Genomic DNA, 17,434 nt, shown 5'->3' with positions numbered 1-17,434 from the left:
TATAAATTACGAATAAATCTAAGTTTTTTTATGTCTTAAATAATATATATATATATAATTTATTTGTGATATGAATATTTTTTTTTATTATAAATTTAAATATTATTTGTATTCAAATATAATGCTTTATTGTCCATAAATTAAAGAAAGTCACAAGTAAATATTTCTAATTTAATTTCTGAAATTAAATATTATATATTATAAATTTACATGTTATCTAAAATATTAAGTTTTAATTGGTTAAATTCAAACCAATTACCAAGTTCCAATTGACTACCAAGTTCTTTGTTATACCAATTGAATGTTAGTATTGCGAATCTAGTAAAATTAAAGTTTATGGAAATACGCAACACGCGAAATTTTTATCTTTCTATACTCTATTTTCCCGCCGATTTTCTTATTGTCTTACAGTGATGTATTTTCTACGTATTATATTTCTGAAAATAGACTTTTAAATAGTAAAATTTTTATATCTGTATATAATATTTTAATTTTGGAATTTGTACATATTTAATATATGCTTTTCTTTGCTTTGTTATTATCTATATTCATGTAATAAGTTATTGTTAGGTTATAGTAATGTGTCATTGACAGATTTGTCGATCTTGTCAATTGATGTAATGTTGTAAGAAAAGTTTTATATTTTACACGTATTTAGGTAAAAATAGAGAATATACAATTTTATTTATTTATTTTTTTATCTTTGACTATTGAATATTTTTTTATTTTATTCATGTTTTTTTTTTTTTTTATAGAGATCATTGACATGAAAATGATGGACAATGATGGACAAGACGATTGTATTGAGGCAATTACTCCTATTAAGAAAAAAAAAATGAAACAAGGTATTTAATTTATAATATCTATAATTATTATGTAATTATTATATAAAATATTAAATATATCTATATATCTATATATAATTCTTTATAATTTTTATAATAATTGATGTTTAATTTTATATATAATATTTTAATATGTAATTTGAAATTTTATTTCAGCACAATTGCCATTTCAAATGCAATATCAGTCATCGAATGTTGTTCAAAGTAAAAAAAGGAAATTAACATCACCTTCGACCGAGAATAATTCTCCGAAAGCAATGAAAATTTTTAAGAAAAGTTTGAATACAGATATTGTAGGTAGTAAATCGAATAATACAGATATTGATACAGAAAATGAAAATGATATAGAAGAGATAGAAGTTGAAAATTTGAAAGAAAATTCAACATCTAATAAATTAAAAACTGAAAATAAATGTGAAACTCCAAGACAGAGTGGACAAAAAATATTAGAAAAACAAGAAAAATTAAAGTCAAGTCCTTTAACAAAGTTCCTTCAAAAGACTGATAAACAAAAAAATAACTCAAAGGAAGAGTCTCAAATTTCTTTGCAAGAAGAAAAAGATGACTTATTTAAAAAGACTTCTGAAAAAAAATACATAAGTAACATAAGCGTATCAGAGACAAGAAATAATTTAACCAATACAATAGAAGACTCACCATCTATTGTAAATAATTCTCCGACTCAGACTGATTCTGATATTGCTATTTTATCGTCCGATGAAGATAAAGATGAACAAACAAAATCAATTACTAATACAATAAAAGATATAACTAGTATCTCAAAAAATATTAAGACTCCTAAAATGGAAAAAATAAAACAAAAAAAATTAACACCTAAACAAGAAGAAAAGAAATTATTAATTGCTAAAAGAAAAGAAGAAAGACAAAGATCGAAAATGGTATTGCAACATTTATAATGTACTATTATAGCGCATTTATAATGTTAAATATTTTATTTTGTTGATTTAATTCTCAACGAATCATTTCGTTTATTTATTAGGAAAAAGAAAAAAAATTGGAGGAAGAACGAGAAAATCGAAGAAAAGAAAAAGAAGAAAAACGTAAAGAAAAAGAGGAAAGAGAGAAAGCTGAAAAGGAGCAGAAGATGATGGAAAAAAAAATGAAAGAACAAAAAAAACAAATGGAAATTGAGTATGAACATTTATAATTCTAACAATTATAATTTTAAAATTATACATTTTTTTTCAGTAATAATATTTATTTTGTTACAGACAAAAGCAGAAGGAAAAACAAGCAAAAGAGGAAGAACGTAGAAAGAGAGAAGAAGCTAAGGAAGAGGAAAAAAGAAAAAAAGAAGAAGAAAAGTTAGAAGCAGAACGTAAGAAACAAAAAGCAGCTACAACTTTTGCCAGTTTTTTCGTCGCTAAGAAACAAGAGAAATGCATTGAAGATGAAAATACAACCGAAATAAAAAATTTCATGCCTTTTGAAATTAAGGCGGATATGAAAATAGCTCCAGTTTGTAGAAGAATTTTAGAAGAACAGGAAAAATTATTATTAGATGAAAAAACAAATAAAGGAAATACGGAAATATCAAATTTATATCTTAATGAAATTAAAGATAAAAAAATTGTTCCCCGCAAATCATTTAAAACTTGGCCACTTGAAGCAAAAGATGATATAATTTTATTAGGTAAGCATTATTTTTTTCTTTAACAATAACTAATCTGTTTACAATACATTACTAATATTTTTTATTTGTAGACGAAGAAAACGAAGGTAGTTCGAACATCGTAAATCAAGATATCGTTGTAGAGAAACAACGACCTAAATTATTACAATTTTCTGAAAATTTGCGTCCACCTTATTGGGGTACATGGAGGAAACGCAGCAAGAATATTAATCCTCGAAGACCATTTTCAAAAGATATGGTAAGTTTGAAATTAATGAGATTATACATTTATAGAATGATGCTATTAAATCTAAGTTTATTTATTCTTAATTTATGTTACTAAGTCACATTAGTCACAGTAATGATAATCACAGTAGTTATAATGATAATGATAAATTAAAATGATGATTAAATATCAAAGTTGCAAAAAAATGATAATTTTTCTCATTAGCTATATAGAGAGAATTAAACATATTTCTTAATACAATAATATTATTTATATTATATTATTGTGCATTCAATTCTAGAAAATTCAATTTAAATTTTAAAAAATATTTTAACATGTAAAATAGTAGAACATCTTCAAATCATTTTTTATTAAAAAGAATTTATATCAATTGATTTCTTCTACAATTTTATTAGGATTATATAGGAGTATATTCAATAATTGACAAACAATTTATTTTATTTTTAACAATATTTATTGTCATTTTATAAAGTCACTTAATTCAGTTCAACATTCTAGACGAAAGATTACACGAGTAATCTTGTTCGATCTCTTTTGTCGATATTAATATTATCATTATATTAATTAGGTAAATGTCTCGTCTTCAAATCAATCATTAAAAAAATATATTTACGTGTAAAATTTCTATATGGAAATTATTTTCCATCGATCGTTCACGCGTCAAGAACGAAGTACAATTTCTCTTCGCGATTAAATCTTCTCATCGTAAGAAAATAACGAGATTGCCGATTCGGGAAATTTGGAAGGAAAGTTTTCTCCCTCCCCTTATCGTTTCGAAATCATCCTTATCGATTACGAAAGAAAAAAATTGACTAAATCTCCGCAGGTAGAATCGAATTCATCTTCCCTCCACGCAGACCTCTACCTCCGTGAAATAGCGAATACGCGTTTTTCCTATGCACTTTGCGATGTTTGGCCAGATGATCGCTGCGCGCGAACCTTTTCGAGCACATTTCGCAGGGATAAGGTTTCACGCCCGAGTGGGATCGACGATGCCTTGCCAATTCGTCGGATCGACTAAAGCGCCATCCGCAGCCGGACCACGTGCACGCGAACGGTTTCTCGCCAGTGTGTCGACGTAAATGAGCCTTGAGGTGGGACGCTTTTGCGTAAACCTGCATTTCGTTATTAAATTGTCAACGAAATTGTACAATTTGTGTGAAAGTTTGAATTCTCAACGTGTTAATTACAATATAAATACCTTCACGCATCCTTGATAAGTACAAGGAAAGCATCGATCTTCCGCCGCGCTCGCCAAACTGCGATTAGTGTAATCGTGCGTCGCCAATGCCGCTGCAGCCGCAGACGAGATATCCCCTTCCACTCGATTGTTGTTGTAATCTTGAAACATTCGTCGAACGAATCAGGTAAAACGAGCTCTCCTCGATTAAAATTTTTTCCTCGAGAAAATCTTCATTATCGATCGAAAGTTACCAATTACCTCTTGTCTCCAACGTGTCGTCGAGCGCCCTCAAGTCGATCCCGAGCACCCATAACGGCTCCTCTCCCTGTTGAAACGTTTGTTGTTGGGGGCCGGGCAACGGCAAGTGTAGGAAACCCTCGCAACCCGCTGTGCACAACGGCGTCCTCTCCGGAAGCCCCGAGTTCCAACCTTTGTCCAAACACCATTCCAGCTCCGAGTCCAACTCGCTCAGCTCGCTCAGTTCGCTCAAACATCCGTTCCCTGATACGGAACGAGGAACAGGAAACGAGTTATATACTCAAAATCAATCCATCCATCCATTCCGTTCCATTCCGTTCCGTTTCGTTTCGTTTCGTTTCGAAAGAACAAAGTTTCGAGAAATTTCCTCTTTACCTGACAAGGATGCCGAATTGTTATCGCACCACTCGTTCCAAGACGATTGCCCCTTGGCCGGCCAACTGAGATCCGTGTAACAACCGATCGGGTTCCCGATGCTTGCCGCGTGGGGATCGCCGATCTCCGAGTCGTCGCTGTGCGGCGTCGTTCTGCAAGAGGACGATCCCTCGTATTCGAGCGCGTACGTGGCCGGATTGGAGGAGAGCAATTGCCTCTCGACGCCCGTGTCCATGGACAGGCCCAACGCGGAGAACAGCAATTCGTCCGTCATCTGTCGATCGAGAACCAAAGGGAAATACGAAACGGTGAAAAATATGAAACAGAAGGAGGGGGGGAGAGGGATGGATCGTTTGAAAGGATTGGCGGTACGGGCGATAATCAGGAGAGAAAAATTTGCCGATTCGCGAGCAATTTAACTCGAGAACTGTTTATTGTATTGCGAAGGAATCACTTGTCTCGGATTAATCGTGCCGGTTTCTTGGAGATACCGACAATAACTCATGCGGCGCGAACGCTCTATATCTGTTGATTAACATTAAGTTCTATTTCGAGTTATCGGCAGTGAAAATAAAGAGGAAAACGTGGATGAGCGCGATTATATTGCTTTGTGTTATTTTTTTTTTTTTTTTTCTTTTCTTTCTTTTCTTTCTTGGGATGGGTTATGGTAATAGAGATGTTGCTTCTTCTTTGATTGGATCGCGTTTAAATTCGTCTCGTTTTAAACGATTAAGTAGAGAACTGTTTTAGAAAAAAGTGTTTAGAATCAGTGTGGAAGATTAGATCAGATATCAAAGTTTCAACTCTAGTATAATAACGATAATTCTTTTATTTTTAAATAATTCCTCGATGTTAACAATTTATATTATCTCTATATTAACTCTGTCTTGACAGATAGTAGACGATTAAAAGATTAAAAAGAAAAAGAAAAAAGGAAAAATCGAGGAAATTATTCGTTTCTACGATAACGAGTATTAACTTTTACTCACATCGAACATCGCAGCTTCTTCTATCATCTTGCCAATTTTATTCTATATCGTAATCTATTATCCAACCAATTATATATATATATATATATATATATATATATATATATTTTATAAAACAACGAACGTTTTTACGTCTCTTCTTACTTCTTTTATTATTCGCTTTACATACAATTATTCCACCATTAATCACTCTCTTGATTTCCTCTCGCGCACTATCACTTCCGATTGCCACTGTTACAAGGTTAACCGTATAACAAGTACGGTGAATATGTTACCACGCTTTCCCTCTCCTTCGAACTTCTAACAATTTCCCTTCCAAATATTCTTCAAAATAATCTTCTATACATAAAAAAAGAAGGAAAAAAATCTTCAAAACACTATCGTCTTCCCAACAAGAGAATCTCCCTTCGTATCCATCGAATTCCTCTTCCTCGATCTTTCTCCTCGATCGAATCCTCAACCAAAAATTCTTCTTTCAAAATTTTCCAAAATTTTTCCCTCCCCTCCCAACTATCATCACCCTATAATCATCATCGTCATTATTATTGTTACAATAACAACAATAACGGTCGTGAAGGAGAGAGAGAGAGAGAGGAACGAAAACAAGATATTCTCCAAGCGATCGAGGCGAGCGAGAAATCGAAAGGGGTTTAAGATCGAGCGGATCACTCAACCCTCTCGTTCGCGGCCGCGATCTCCAACTGGCCTATTCCCTCGATCCCGAGGCGAGGCGAGAAAGAGAGTGCGGCCATCCCGTGTGCGTTGGCTTGTCGTCACACACGAGATAATCGAAGGCTGTGCCACCCGGTCCCGTCGCCGTCGCTCCTCCCAAGGGAGCCACGGGTCCCAGAACACCGGCAGACGCGCCAAACGGGACGGCCAAATTGGCTGGCCGGCGCACGGTTGCACGCCGCGCTTGTTATTTACGACACCAGCCACCCCCGATAATCGGCCACCAGCGACTCGCTCGACTCGAGAGATCGGCAGGGTGAACCCGCGAGATCCGCGGGAGAGGGAGAAACGCGCGGCCACGTGGTGGTCGGCCGAGGTTGGCCAAGTCGACGACGATGGTCGTCGCGAAGCTTTCCTTTAAGCCTTTTCTTTCCCTTGCGCGTGGAAATATGAAATTTCTTGGAAAGTAATATTATTTTAAAGGAAAGGGTTGGAATTTCGATTCTGTCAAGTTCTGCGAAACTTTTCGCGCTTTTGCAGGAAATTGAAATTTTGGAAATTTTTTTTTTTAATTTTGCAAGTTTTGTTTTTGTTTTTTTTTAATTTTTGAGCGATTGATGACGATACGATAATGGTTTTTCCTTTCGATTTGCGATTTTGACGAGAATTTCAATTCGAAGGAACTTGAAATTTTTGAAATTTTTTTTTTTAATTTTGCAAGTTTTGTTTTTGTTTTTTTTAATTTTTGAGCGATTGATCACGGTAATGGTTCTTCTTTTAGAAATCCTTTCGATCTGCGATTTCAATTCGAAGGAACTTGAAATTTTGGAAATTTTTTTTTTCTCTTTGTTTTTTTTTTTTTAAATTTTTGAATATGTCAGCGATACAATGATGGTTCCTTTTAGGAATTCTTTCGATTTGTGATTTTGACGAGGATTTCAATTCGAAGGAACTTGAAATTTTGGAAATTTTTTTTTTTTAATTTTTGAATATGTGAGCGACGACGGTACAATGATGTTTTTTTTTTTTAGAAATCTTTTTGATTTGCGATTTTGACGAGGATTTCAATTCGAAGGAACTTGAAATTTTGGAAAATTTTTTTTTTTAATTTTTGAATATGTGAGCGATACAATGATGGTTCTTTTAAAAATCCTTTCGATTTACAATTTTCATAAGAATTTGAATTCAAAGGAACTTGAAATTTTGGAAATTTTTTTTCTTTCTCTTTTTGTTTTTTTTTTTTAATTTTTGAGCATGCAAAAAACGATGGCTTCTTTAATTATTTTAGGCTTTCTTTTTCTATGCGGCGCGGAAATTTAAGAATCATTTTGATTTTTACGATTTTGATGAGGATTTGAATTTGAAATTCTGGAAATTTTCTTTCTTTCTCTTCCTTTTTTTTTTTTTTTTTTAATTTTTGAATATTTTAATTTGAATGATGACGATACTATGATGATTTTTTTAGAAATCCTTTCGATTTGCGATTTTCATAAGAATTTGAATTCGAAAGAATTTTCTTTCTTTCTCTTTCTTTTTTTTTTTTGTGACACGATGATACAATAATAGTTTACGATTTTGATAAGAATTTGAAAAAATCTCGAAACTTGAAATTCTGAAAATTTTTCTCTTCCTTGAAGAATGATTCTTCGATTTTTAAAAAAGTGAAAAAGTGGTATGAAAATTTTGTAACTGTAACGTTTATGAATCATTATACGATTATTATATCATTATACGAATATTATACGATTTTTTAATATACTTTTTAAATAGGAATCTAAACTACGAAACTTAGAAATGAAAATTAAACGAAACATTGGAAATTTTGTATTCATATTTACTTTCGTCACATTATTAATCAATTCTATAATACTTGTCCGATCAAAGGATCAAAGCGGTTCACTGTTTCATTTATTCTGTTTACATTGTTGTATCGAAAGTGTACAACGGGTTTATCATTTTTATAAATCGATCCAAGACCTTTTAGAGATGTTCAGAGAGAAGGATATTCGTTTAGCCGTTTAAATTTTTTGCCCGTCTGACGTTAATCTCGGATGATGGCAATGAAACGGCCGTGTAGTAGCGTGTTTTTATAACCGATGTTTCAAACGATGATTCACTTTCCATTCTCATTTAATCACATTCGCGTGATTTCTTAATAATTCTTTATCTTTTTCAACGGCAAATTTCAATTTCTTAAATTTTTAAAATCCAATCTCTCACTACTTCAATCCTCCCCCTTCAATTTTCATAATTTCACGTCACAATTCATCGAACATTGATAGAAAAAGAAGCAATGTCGAGAGAAACAAAATTTACCCCTTTCCTTTAATTCATAAATGACACACCTCACGTTCAACGATTCAAAAAGAGCGCGCCAATTATCGAATCCAATTATCGATCGAGATTGTTCTTCATTATCGACCGAGGAAAGAAAAGAAAAGAAAATAGCAAGATGTATGTATTTCCGAACAACAATGTATCAATGAGAGCCAACGTTGCATTACAATTTGCCTCAGTGACTTTGACCTAGAGAAGAAAAAAAAGAAAAGAGCGGAATTCAGATGATAAATCGAATGCGGCGCCTGAATCGCTTACTATACGTTTTATCGAGGTGTTGTCGTGGTTGACCTCAGATACAACGCTCCGTATTTTCCATGTTATTATTATTATTATTATTCAATTCAAATGTCAAGTCAAGTATTTATAAATTCAATGACCGAGGGAAGCTCAACTCCCAACTAAGTCCTCGACCTTGATAATCTTTCCTCCAACTTTTAAACTTTTATTTATAATTCTCGTTCCGATTATTATTTTCTCCCAATTAATACAATATTCGTTTATAACCGTCATTGAGGAAAAAAAGAAAGAGAGAGAGAGAGAGAAATCATGGAAATCATCGCAGCGACGATCGAATTGGATAATGTTTCCTCGCGAGTGGTGTTAATGGAGGGAGATATCGTTATGAAAAACAGACGACCGGTCGTCGACATCGATATATCGATTTCTTTTTTTTATCCGCTCGATTAGCCAAACGGAGAGGATTGAAAAATATATATAAACGTATACGTGTCTTGTCACGCGTTTTTGTCAAGTTTTTGGAGGAAATCTGGAGGGAGGGAGGGAGTCCATTTTGGGGTGTCTTCTTATCTGTGAACGAGATCGTTGAAATTTTACTCGAAGAAGCAATTTTTGGTTAAGAAAAATAGATGGAATACGAAAGAATATGATGTTAAATTGATCGAGTCACGAGTTTTATAAAGAAATTGAAATTTTATATTAGATTATTATTTTTCCTTTTTCTCTCTGAAAAAGTGAAATAATGCAGTGATGGAATATTATTTATTATTTTATTCAACAATCTGACCTTGGTCGTTTCCAATTGCCTCCTCCCCTTCCCTCCGTATCTTAAGATGACATCCGCTAACCGTATCTCCGCAGAACATTTATACGTCTCCCCAGTTAACGTATCTTTTTTCCCCTTATTAATTATAAATTGACGTATCCTCTTCCTGTAAACCGTACAACAACAGTGGACAAAATTTTTCCAGCTTCTTTTAGGATTCTTTAGGATAGTTTTTGAAATTTCATTCACCTAACCTCACTTTTTAGATACGTAGCCTTTCAATTCTTCTGCAAATTTTTCTCTCGTTTAAAATTAACATTTTCACATTTTCTTTTTGTTCTTTATTCACGAAAAAGAATTTTGGAGAATTCATTTTTAAATTTGGAGATGGAGAATTCATTTTTAAACTTCAAACTCTCGTTCCTAACCTCTCTTCGATCGATTAAAAATTTTTTTAGGTTAAAATTTAATTTAACGTGTCACTCAGTGAGAATTAATGAGAATAATTTGAAAATTGATCATCGATTATTTCTACATTGTTCGTATTTTCATCATTGGAACAAGATATATCGTTTATCTAATTGTGAATGTGTTCTCTCTCTCTCTCTCTTTCTGTCGAAGCGTCATCGCGCTCCATTTGTCGTTTAATATAAAAATATGGAAATTAACTGCGTTTGGAATAAAAAATCCTCCACTCGACTTGGAGGACCATCGTTCGATTTTTTATTTTCTGTCGAAATTTGATTTTTTTATCGGAAGATTTTTCTTCTTCATCGAGAATATATTTGGCTCGATTCTCGAGATTCGTTGTGTCTCTATCCTCGATATTTTTATATCTTTATACTTCACTTTACTTAACTCGAGTAGATTTAAATTGACTTTTGATCGAAGTCACGTGTCATTTTTTTTTTCTTTTCTTTTTAATTTTTCGTCTTTTGTTTCATCTCGAAGTGAAGTGAAATTCGATGGACAAAATGGAAAAGTCTGTTCAATCTGTCCGTGATCTAATTTTAAAATACTATATATCAACGTCATTGCGAAACGTGAATACAAATTATCATTGAAACTACTTATTTAATCTTCCAAATTGCAAAATTTCCAAAATCCAACCGCATCCTCCTCTCCTTTTCGAATAATTTCTACTCCAAACTCGATGAAAACAAAGATTGTAATTCTTCACGAAAATCAAGCTCGATTAAACAACTCAACGGAGGAGGAGGATCGAGGTTGAATGACAAATCGATGATAAACAAGATTGAAAAGCGTTGAAAAAGGGCGGTGGAAGGGCTCGAATATTTCGGATATAAATCAATTCGACATGCGGGGATTTAATCTCCGGTGTGCAACCGCGGGATGCACCAGCTATAATCTTAATGGGGCATAAAACAGCCATTACAGATGGCCCGACGGGTGACAACATGCCGTAAATAACGTGACGCCGTGCCTTTTGCCAGGCGCTCCTCCACTTCGATCACTGCATCTCGTCCCGAAACTGTCTTCTCTCCTCCCCTGTCTTCTGTCCTCCCTCCCTCCAGATTTCCACCAGACCAATTTACCCGAATCTATTCGTTTCAATTTGTCAATTTTTTTTTTCCACTCTTCCTTCGTTTATTTTATCACATTATTATTGAAAAATAATTGTAATTTAATAACCAAGCCAACCAAATTTACCTACACTCTTACAAATTACAAATTACACTCTTAATTACAAATTTACTTACACTCTTAAATTTATTTGAGAAATGTGAGTATTTGATCTCCCTGGATAATATGAAATTTTTAAAGTTTGACGTTTCTTTCATTCGTTGCTTGGAGATAAAATGGCTTCGATAAAAGAGGAAGCTAGTCTCCTTTTGCAGTGTGAAATCGAGAGAGTAATTTTCTAAACTATCTAAATCATCTAAGTCACTTTGATGATCGTGTCATTATTTTCTTATTTTAAGATTCGTTAAATCGAAGATTCATGCAAAGGGAAGAGGAAAGGAAATTCTCGAATTTCGAAGTGACGGCCACTTACCTTCGAAGGGTAACCCCTGAAAAGGGTTTCGATTCGCCGATATCTCGGAATCGAACGCTCCTCTGCCTCGTTGCCGGGAACTGAGATATTCGTCCTGCCCTCCCTCCCTCCTTTTCACCGGTTTTCGAACGACGGTCGAGGCCGCCGATCATCCGCGATACTGTATTTCCTTCCGTTGATAAATTAGGGAACCTGATTTATCGATCGAGCGGGGACGAGGAAATCGGCCGATTTCGTCTCGATCGATAACAAATTTATTCTTCCTCGAATTCTTTCTTTCTTATCCAGAATAGAACAAGTTTTCTTCGTTTTCTTCGAATTTGAATCTTTTCATCTCTTATTTTCCTTCGAGAAAAGTTTTCCTTTGGAATTTTATTTTTCTTCTTCTTGATTTTTACAATTTTCTTCTCGAAGCTGAGAGAATATGTGTATATATAATATTTAGGAATACTGTTTTTTCTTTCTTTCTTTTTTTAAATAAAATGAAAATAGCTACTGATTCAAGCTACCAAGTTTGGTCAATCGAATTAATTATTCGATCATTTAATTAAAAAAGAAAAAAATATTTTCTTTAAGAAACGCCTATTTTTCTTTTTATCAATTATACGATACAGAGAAGAGATTGTGGTTTGCCGAGCTGCACGAGAAGTTTCTTTCTGTAAATGGATGAAATCGTTTTGAATACACGATTTTTATTGAATTACATTAAACAGTCTCGAAATATCATTCCTATGACTCACTTCCTCCCATCACGGATCTCTTCCAGTTGTTCTCCAGAGATTGTTACTCCCTTTTTCGGACATAATTCGTAATTTCCATAAATGTTAAAATCCCATAGTTTCTTCTCTCAAATTCTTTTCTTCCAATCTCTATCGAAAAACAATCCAACTTATTCATTTATCCTCTTTTTCTCGTTTAAAAAATTCCTTCATATTTTCTGAACAAAATTTTCACATTTTTTCCCCGATCACAAAATCTTTCTTCCTTCAAAAATCAAAAATTTCTTCTCTTTATTTATCCTTGCACCCAAAAAACACCGAGACTTCTTCTTCTTCTTCTTCGATCCTCTTTCCAATTATATTGTTGTTCATCGAACGAGGAGTAGAATTTCGCGGCAACGGATCCGCATCTCGTTGGCGAGTATCTCTCGGCGACTAAGAGAAAATCGGCGAGAAGAGCAGCACGTGCGCCGACCCGTATCGCCCGTCAAGGAAGTCGCGCTGATACCCACGTCCTGCTTAATCATCTCCAGACTCGAGTGAAATATTTTAATCATCGTAATTGAAATATTTAACGCTGTTGGGTTTACCTTTCTCCGATTCTGATCTTTTCAAACAGGTGTTTGAAAACTATATAACGATCGTTTTTTTTGTAATTTTGTCTCGAAAACGAACGCGCAGAAAGTAATCACATGTATGTATCGATGTACAGCAGAGACTTTGAATAGTGGAATTTTTAATGGAATGATTACTTTATGGATGGAATTTACTTTGATGGAATAATGGAATAATTACTTTCTTTTTGAATTAAACTTCATTTATTCGAATAGATATGAATGAACAAAATTTCAATATTTAAGGATCTTTTTAGAAAATAAGTCACAGATTTTTTGACAATTGACGATTAATAATTGACAATTTCTTTCAATTTCTTTTATTTAAGGATCTTTTTAGAAGATAAGTTAATCAAATTTTTTATTATAAAGCTAGGAAATTGTGCTTCAAACCATCGAATCTATATTTCTGTTTCTGTTTTTGTTTTTTAACATTTGTGATTAAACATTGACAATTTCTTTCAACATTTAAAGATCTCGTATCTTTTTAGAAGATAAGTTAATCAAATTTTTTATTGCAAAGCTAGGAAATTCATCGAATCTATATTTCTATTTTTTAATATTTGTGATTGAAAATTGACAATTTCTTTCAATTTCTTTCAATTTCTTTCATTTAAGGATCTCATATCTTTTTAAAGGATAAGTTAATCAAATTTTTTATTGTAAAGCTAGGAAATTCATTGAATTTATATTTCTGTTTTTTAATATCTGTGATTGAAAATTGACAATTTCTTTCAACATTTAAAGATCTAAAAAGATCGTATCTTTTTAGAAGATAAGTCACAAATTTTTTATTATAAAGCTAGGAAATTCCCTCAAATCTATATTGTTTCTGTTTTTGTTTTTTAATATTTGTGATTGAAAATTGACAATTTTCAAAATTTAATCTGGTATCTTTTTAGAAGATAAGTCACAAATTTTTTATTGTAAAGCTAGATTCATCGAATCTATATTTCTGTTTTTTAATATCTGTGATTGAAAATTGACAATTTCTTTCATTTAAGGATCTCGTATCTTTTTAAAAAATAAGTTAATTTTTTATTGTAAAGCTAAGAAATTGTGTCTCAAACCATCGAATCTATATTTCTGTTTTTGTTTTTTAATATTTGTGATTGAAAATTGACAATTTCTTTCAATTTCTTTCATTTAAGAATCTTTTTAGAAGATAAGTTAATCAAGTTTTTTATTGTAAAGCTAGGAAATTCTCTCAAACCATCGAATCTATATTTCTGTTTTTGTTTTTTAATATTTGTGGTTGAAAATTGTCAATTATTTCATTTAAGGATCTAATATCTTTTTAGAAGATAAGTTAATCAAATTTTTTATTGCAATCTATATTAAGAATCTATATTGTTTCTGTTTTTTAATATCTGTGATTGCAGATTTCCATGTATTACTAATTTATTGCACTATTTCACTATATTCAAGATTTTTAATTATTTTGTGAAATGCCATTCGTTCATGTCGATGAGATTTAATTTAAAAGACAGAGAATTTCTCTCTTTTTCTCTCAAAGAAGTTGAGAAAAATAAAATAGAAAAAAAAAAAGAAGAAGAAATTTATCGTAGATAATAAATGTTTCCAGCTACTTGGCCGCCATTTTATATCAGCGGCGGAAAAAAAATGCTCGATAAAAAGTGATATTCGAGCCTTTAATCGCATTCCAATAAGATTATTTTCTGTAACTTCAATAATACAAACTTCGTATCAATTTTTTTTCTTCTTCTTTTATCTGTCATTCAACGTTTAACAATCTCGAAAAATACTCTTTCTCTCTTTCTCTCCCCAGGAATACTTCAATTACGAAATTGATTCGGACGAGGAATGGGAGGAAGAGGAGCCAGGTGAATCGTTGCACGGTTCCGACGACGAGAAGGACGAAGAGAATCCCGAGGACAACGAGTACGATGTGGACAACGATTTCATGGTACCTCACGGGTAAGAGTTAATTTTTGTTTAAATATTTTCCTTCCCTTTCTTTTAATTTTCTCCCTTTTCAAATTCTCCAGGTATTTATCCGATGAAGAGCTTCGCGCTGACGAAGAGGACAAGGAAGACATGGTAAATATTTTATACGATGAATGGTATGCTCGAGAAAAATATAGAAAATAGAAAATGTGAATACTCGTTGACCAACTAATAATCCTTTTTTTTAACGCTTTGTAGTCGCCTGAAACGCAAAAAGTTAGATTGAAACTGCTCGGAGAACAATTCGAGTCGGAAAGGAACGCGAAGACCTCGAAATTGAAGCCGAAAATAATTGGCGTGATTTGGCGAGGGGCCGATAACAATTTCCCGCCAAACGGTGAGAAATTTCAAATTTAGATTTCAAAATTAATTAACTGCTTAAAAATGCAGTATATATAAGAGAAATAATATAAAATATAAAATAAAAAATAATAATATAAGAGATAAAATAAGTATAATAGTATAAGTATAAGTAAAATATAGTGTAAATATAACATCTATAAAAGAGATTCGTTCTACAACGTTTTTCCATTTCAGTACCAGCGAAGATCGTAGACTTCTTGACAGCTCGCGAGGCTTGGGTTCGTCAAATACCGGTAATTGTCTCCGTTAAAATTGTAATTCGAGTTTTATCATCTCTTCTTGTTGCAAAAAAGAAGATGCGTTGAGGAAGAAACGAGAAGCACGAGATGAAATTGATATAACATAACCTCCAAAAGAATTATTAAATTCTTTAACCCAATAGAAATTCATTTATCCTAGTTTCTTCAGGATTTACAATCACATTAAGCCATTTTATTACTTAATAATCTTCAATTTAGAAAATCATATTTATTATCAACAATTTTTTTAGGAACTTATTTCACAATCCTTCAAACAATTGAATATTTAAATTCATTTTTTTGTTTTAATGGATCAGAATTTATGGATCAATCTTCTTTATAGTAAATAGGATTTCATGGTTTATTAATTGGATCAATTTTTTTTATTAATCTCTTATTATCGAATATTAAATATTCACTTTTCAAATATACATAATATAAATTTTGAATTAGCTATTTGACGATGACTGACATCAATTTAAAATAAACTTGATAACAAAAATTTTTCAATTTTACAAATTATATTAGATTATAAATTAATTCAAATCAATTACATAAAATGTTGCAACTTTATTTTTACTTTCACTCTCTTTGAAACGCTTCAACGCATCTTAATCGCTCACAGTTTTCCATAAATAAATATCTATCCACTCTTTCCATCATTTTCATTTTCCAGAGATTATCATTGTAAATACACGCTAACAATTTGTTCAAATTAAAAGTGTCCAGCCTTGCTGTCAACGCCAACCACGTCTGAGAACGAGACGGGTAACGAGCGCGGTTCGCCTTCGCCTACGCAGCAACAACACCAACAACAAGCGCCATCCAGTTCGAAGAAGACACGAGTTCCGGAGGCGGCTGTGCCGGACCTGATTCGCCTTGTGCACGGGAACGTGCATGGCAGAGGATTCCTTGTGAAAGAGTTCATGACATATTGGAGCAAAAAGGAAGATTCCAACGAGGGTAATCGAATCTCGAAGGCGAGTTTATTGCAAAAGATTCGCGACATTGGAAAATGGATGCCGTGCCCGGACGAGGGGCCGATGCATTCGAAGGCTTGTTGGTACGTTGACGAGGAGATCAGGAAGAGGTACGTTGACGAGGAGCTGCCGTTGCCGAATCGATGGTCGTACACTCTGATTCCGAAGAAGAGGAGGAACGACAACTCGCAGATGGTTGAGAAGGTGGAGAAGGAGGATAATAAGAAGAACGTGCCTTTGATCACTCAATTCACTAAAAAGATCACCCAGGAGGAGATGAAGAAACAGTTGATCGTTAAGCCTAATTGTACGCAAAGTAGATCCACGGTCAAACCCCCGAAAAGGGCGAGGTTAATTTCCGTTAAAAGGGGGGAGGAATTGCCGAGGATGTCGAGGGAGAATTTGTTGAAAGATCTCGTCAATGTTGAGGATGATAAAGGTTCGATCGAGAACAATGATAACGATGTGATCATATTGGGCAGCAAGAGTAACGAAAATGACGATCAAAAGGGGAAGGGAGATAGACTTGTTGTTGCTGGTGCAACGGAGTCTGGGGAGAAGAGAAACGAAGAAGAATCGTCGAACGACAAAAGTATTACATTAGCGTTGAAATCTGAGGATATTGCAATATCCGATAAAAATGTGAGCGAAACTATAGATATTCCTATGAGCGATTAAGCGAAATGTTGTTGATAACTTGTGAAAAAAATTACAAACAGATATTTTCAAATATTTTACGTAGAAAGAAAAACTTTAAGAATGTGATAAAGACACAACTGTAGTTATATGGATTAAAAAAGAAAAGAAAAGAAAAAAAAAAGAAACAATAAATTTGACGGAATAATATTTTGTCGCAATATCAGTTTCATGGAATAAATCATATTTTTGATATTATTTTGTGTTGGAATTTTCACCGATGCGTTCATGTTCATGTTTTGCGTTAAATCGATCATGCATATTCAGAAGGATTCAGAAAGAATATAAATTAC

General features: G+C 33.0%; 2 protein-coding genes across 3 annotated transcripts; one reads left to right on the top strand and one right to left on the bottom strand.

Annotated features, from left to right (window-relative positions):
• Window positions 1-382: 382 nt before the first annotated feature.
• On the top strand, window positions 383-17,430 carry LOC411150 (chromatin assembly factor 1 subunit A). The gene is made up of 11 exons (XM_026441239.1): window positions 383-658; window positions 756-845; window positions 1,002-1,744; window positions 1,846-1,997; window positions 2,078-2,499; window positions 2,571-2,737; window positions 14,685-14,833; window positions 14,905-14,956; window positions 15,062-15,200; window positions 15,401-15,459; window positions 16,188-17,430. Exons 2-11 carry the CDS (start codon window positions 767-769, stop codon window positions 17,121-17,123), a joined length of 2,898 nt encoding a protein of 965 aa, XP_026297024.1. The 5' UTR covers window positions 383-658; window positions 756-766; the 3' UTR covers window positions 17,124-17,430.
• Window positions 3,166-11,939, bottom strand: LOC100576307 (oocyte zinc finger protein XlCOF8.4). 2 transcript variants are annotated; one of them, XM_003251520.3, is made up of 5 exons: window positions 11,563-11,939; window positions 4,542-4,815; window positions 4,167-4,409; window positions 3,927-4,066; window positions 3,166-3,840 (listed from the first exon to the last, which is right to left on the bottom strand). In XM_003251520.3, the coding sequence occupies exons 2-5, from the start codon at window positions 4,813-4,815 to the stop codon at window positions 3,538-3,540; spliced, it is 960 nt and encodes a 319-aa protein (XP_003251568.1). In that variant the 5' UTR covers window positions 11,563-11,939; the 3' UTR covers window positions 3,166-3,537. The 2 variants fall into 2 exon arrangements, with proteins under 2 accessions (XP_003251568.1, XP_006570560.1); XM_006570497.3 differs by lacking the exon at window positions 11,563-11,939 and adding an exon at window positions 5,531-5,642.
• Window positions 17,431-17,434: the final 4 nt, after the last annotated feature.

Source organism: Apis mellifera, linkage group LG6, assembly GCF_003254395.2.
Source record: "Apis mellifera strain DH4 linkage group LG6, Amel_HAv3.1, whole genome shotgun sequence".
Classification (NCBI taxonomy): domain Eukaryota; kingdom Metazoa; phylum Arthropoda; class Insecta; order Hymenoptera; family Apidae; genus Apis; species Apis mellifera.
Note: the sequence above shows the minus strand (reverse complement) of the source record. Positions and strands in the feature narration are given on the sequence as shown.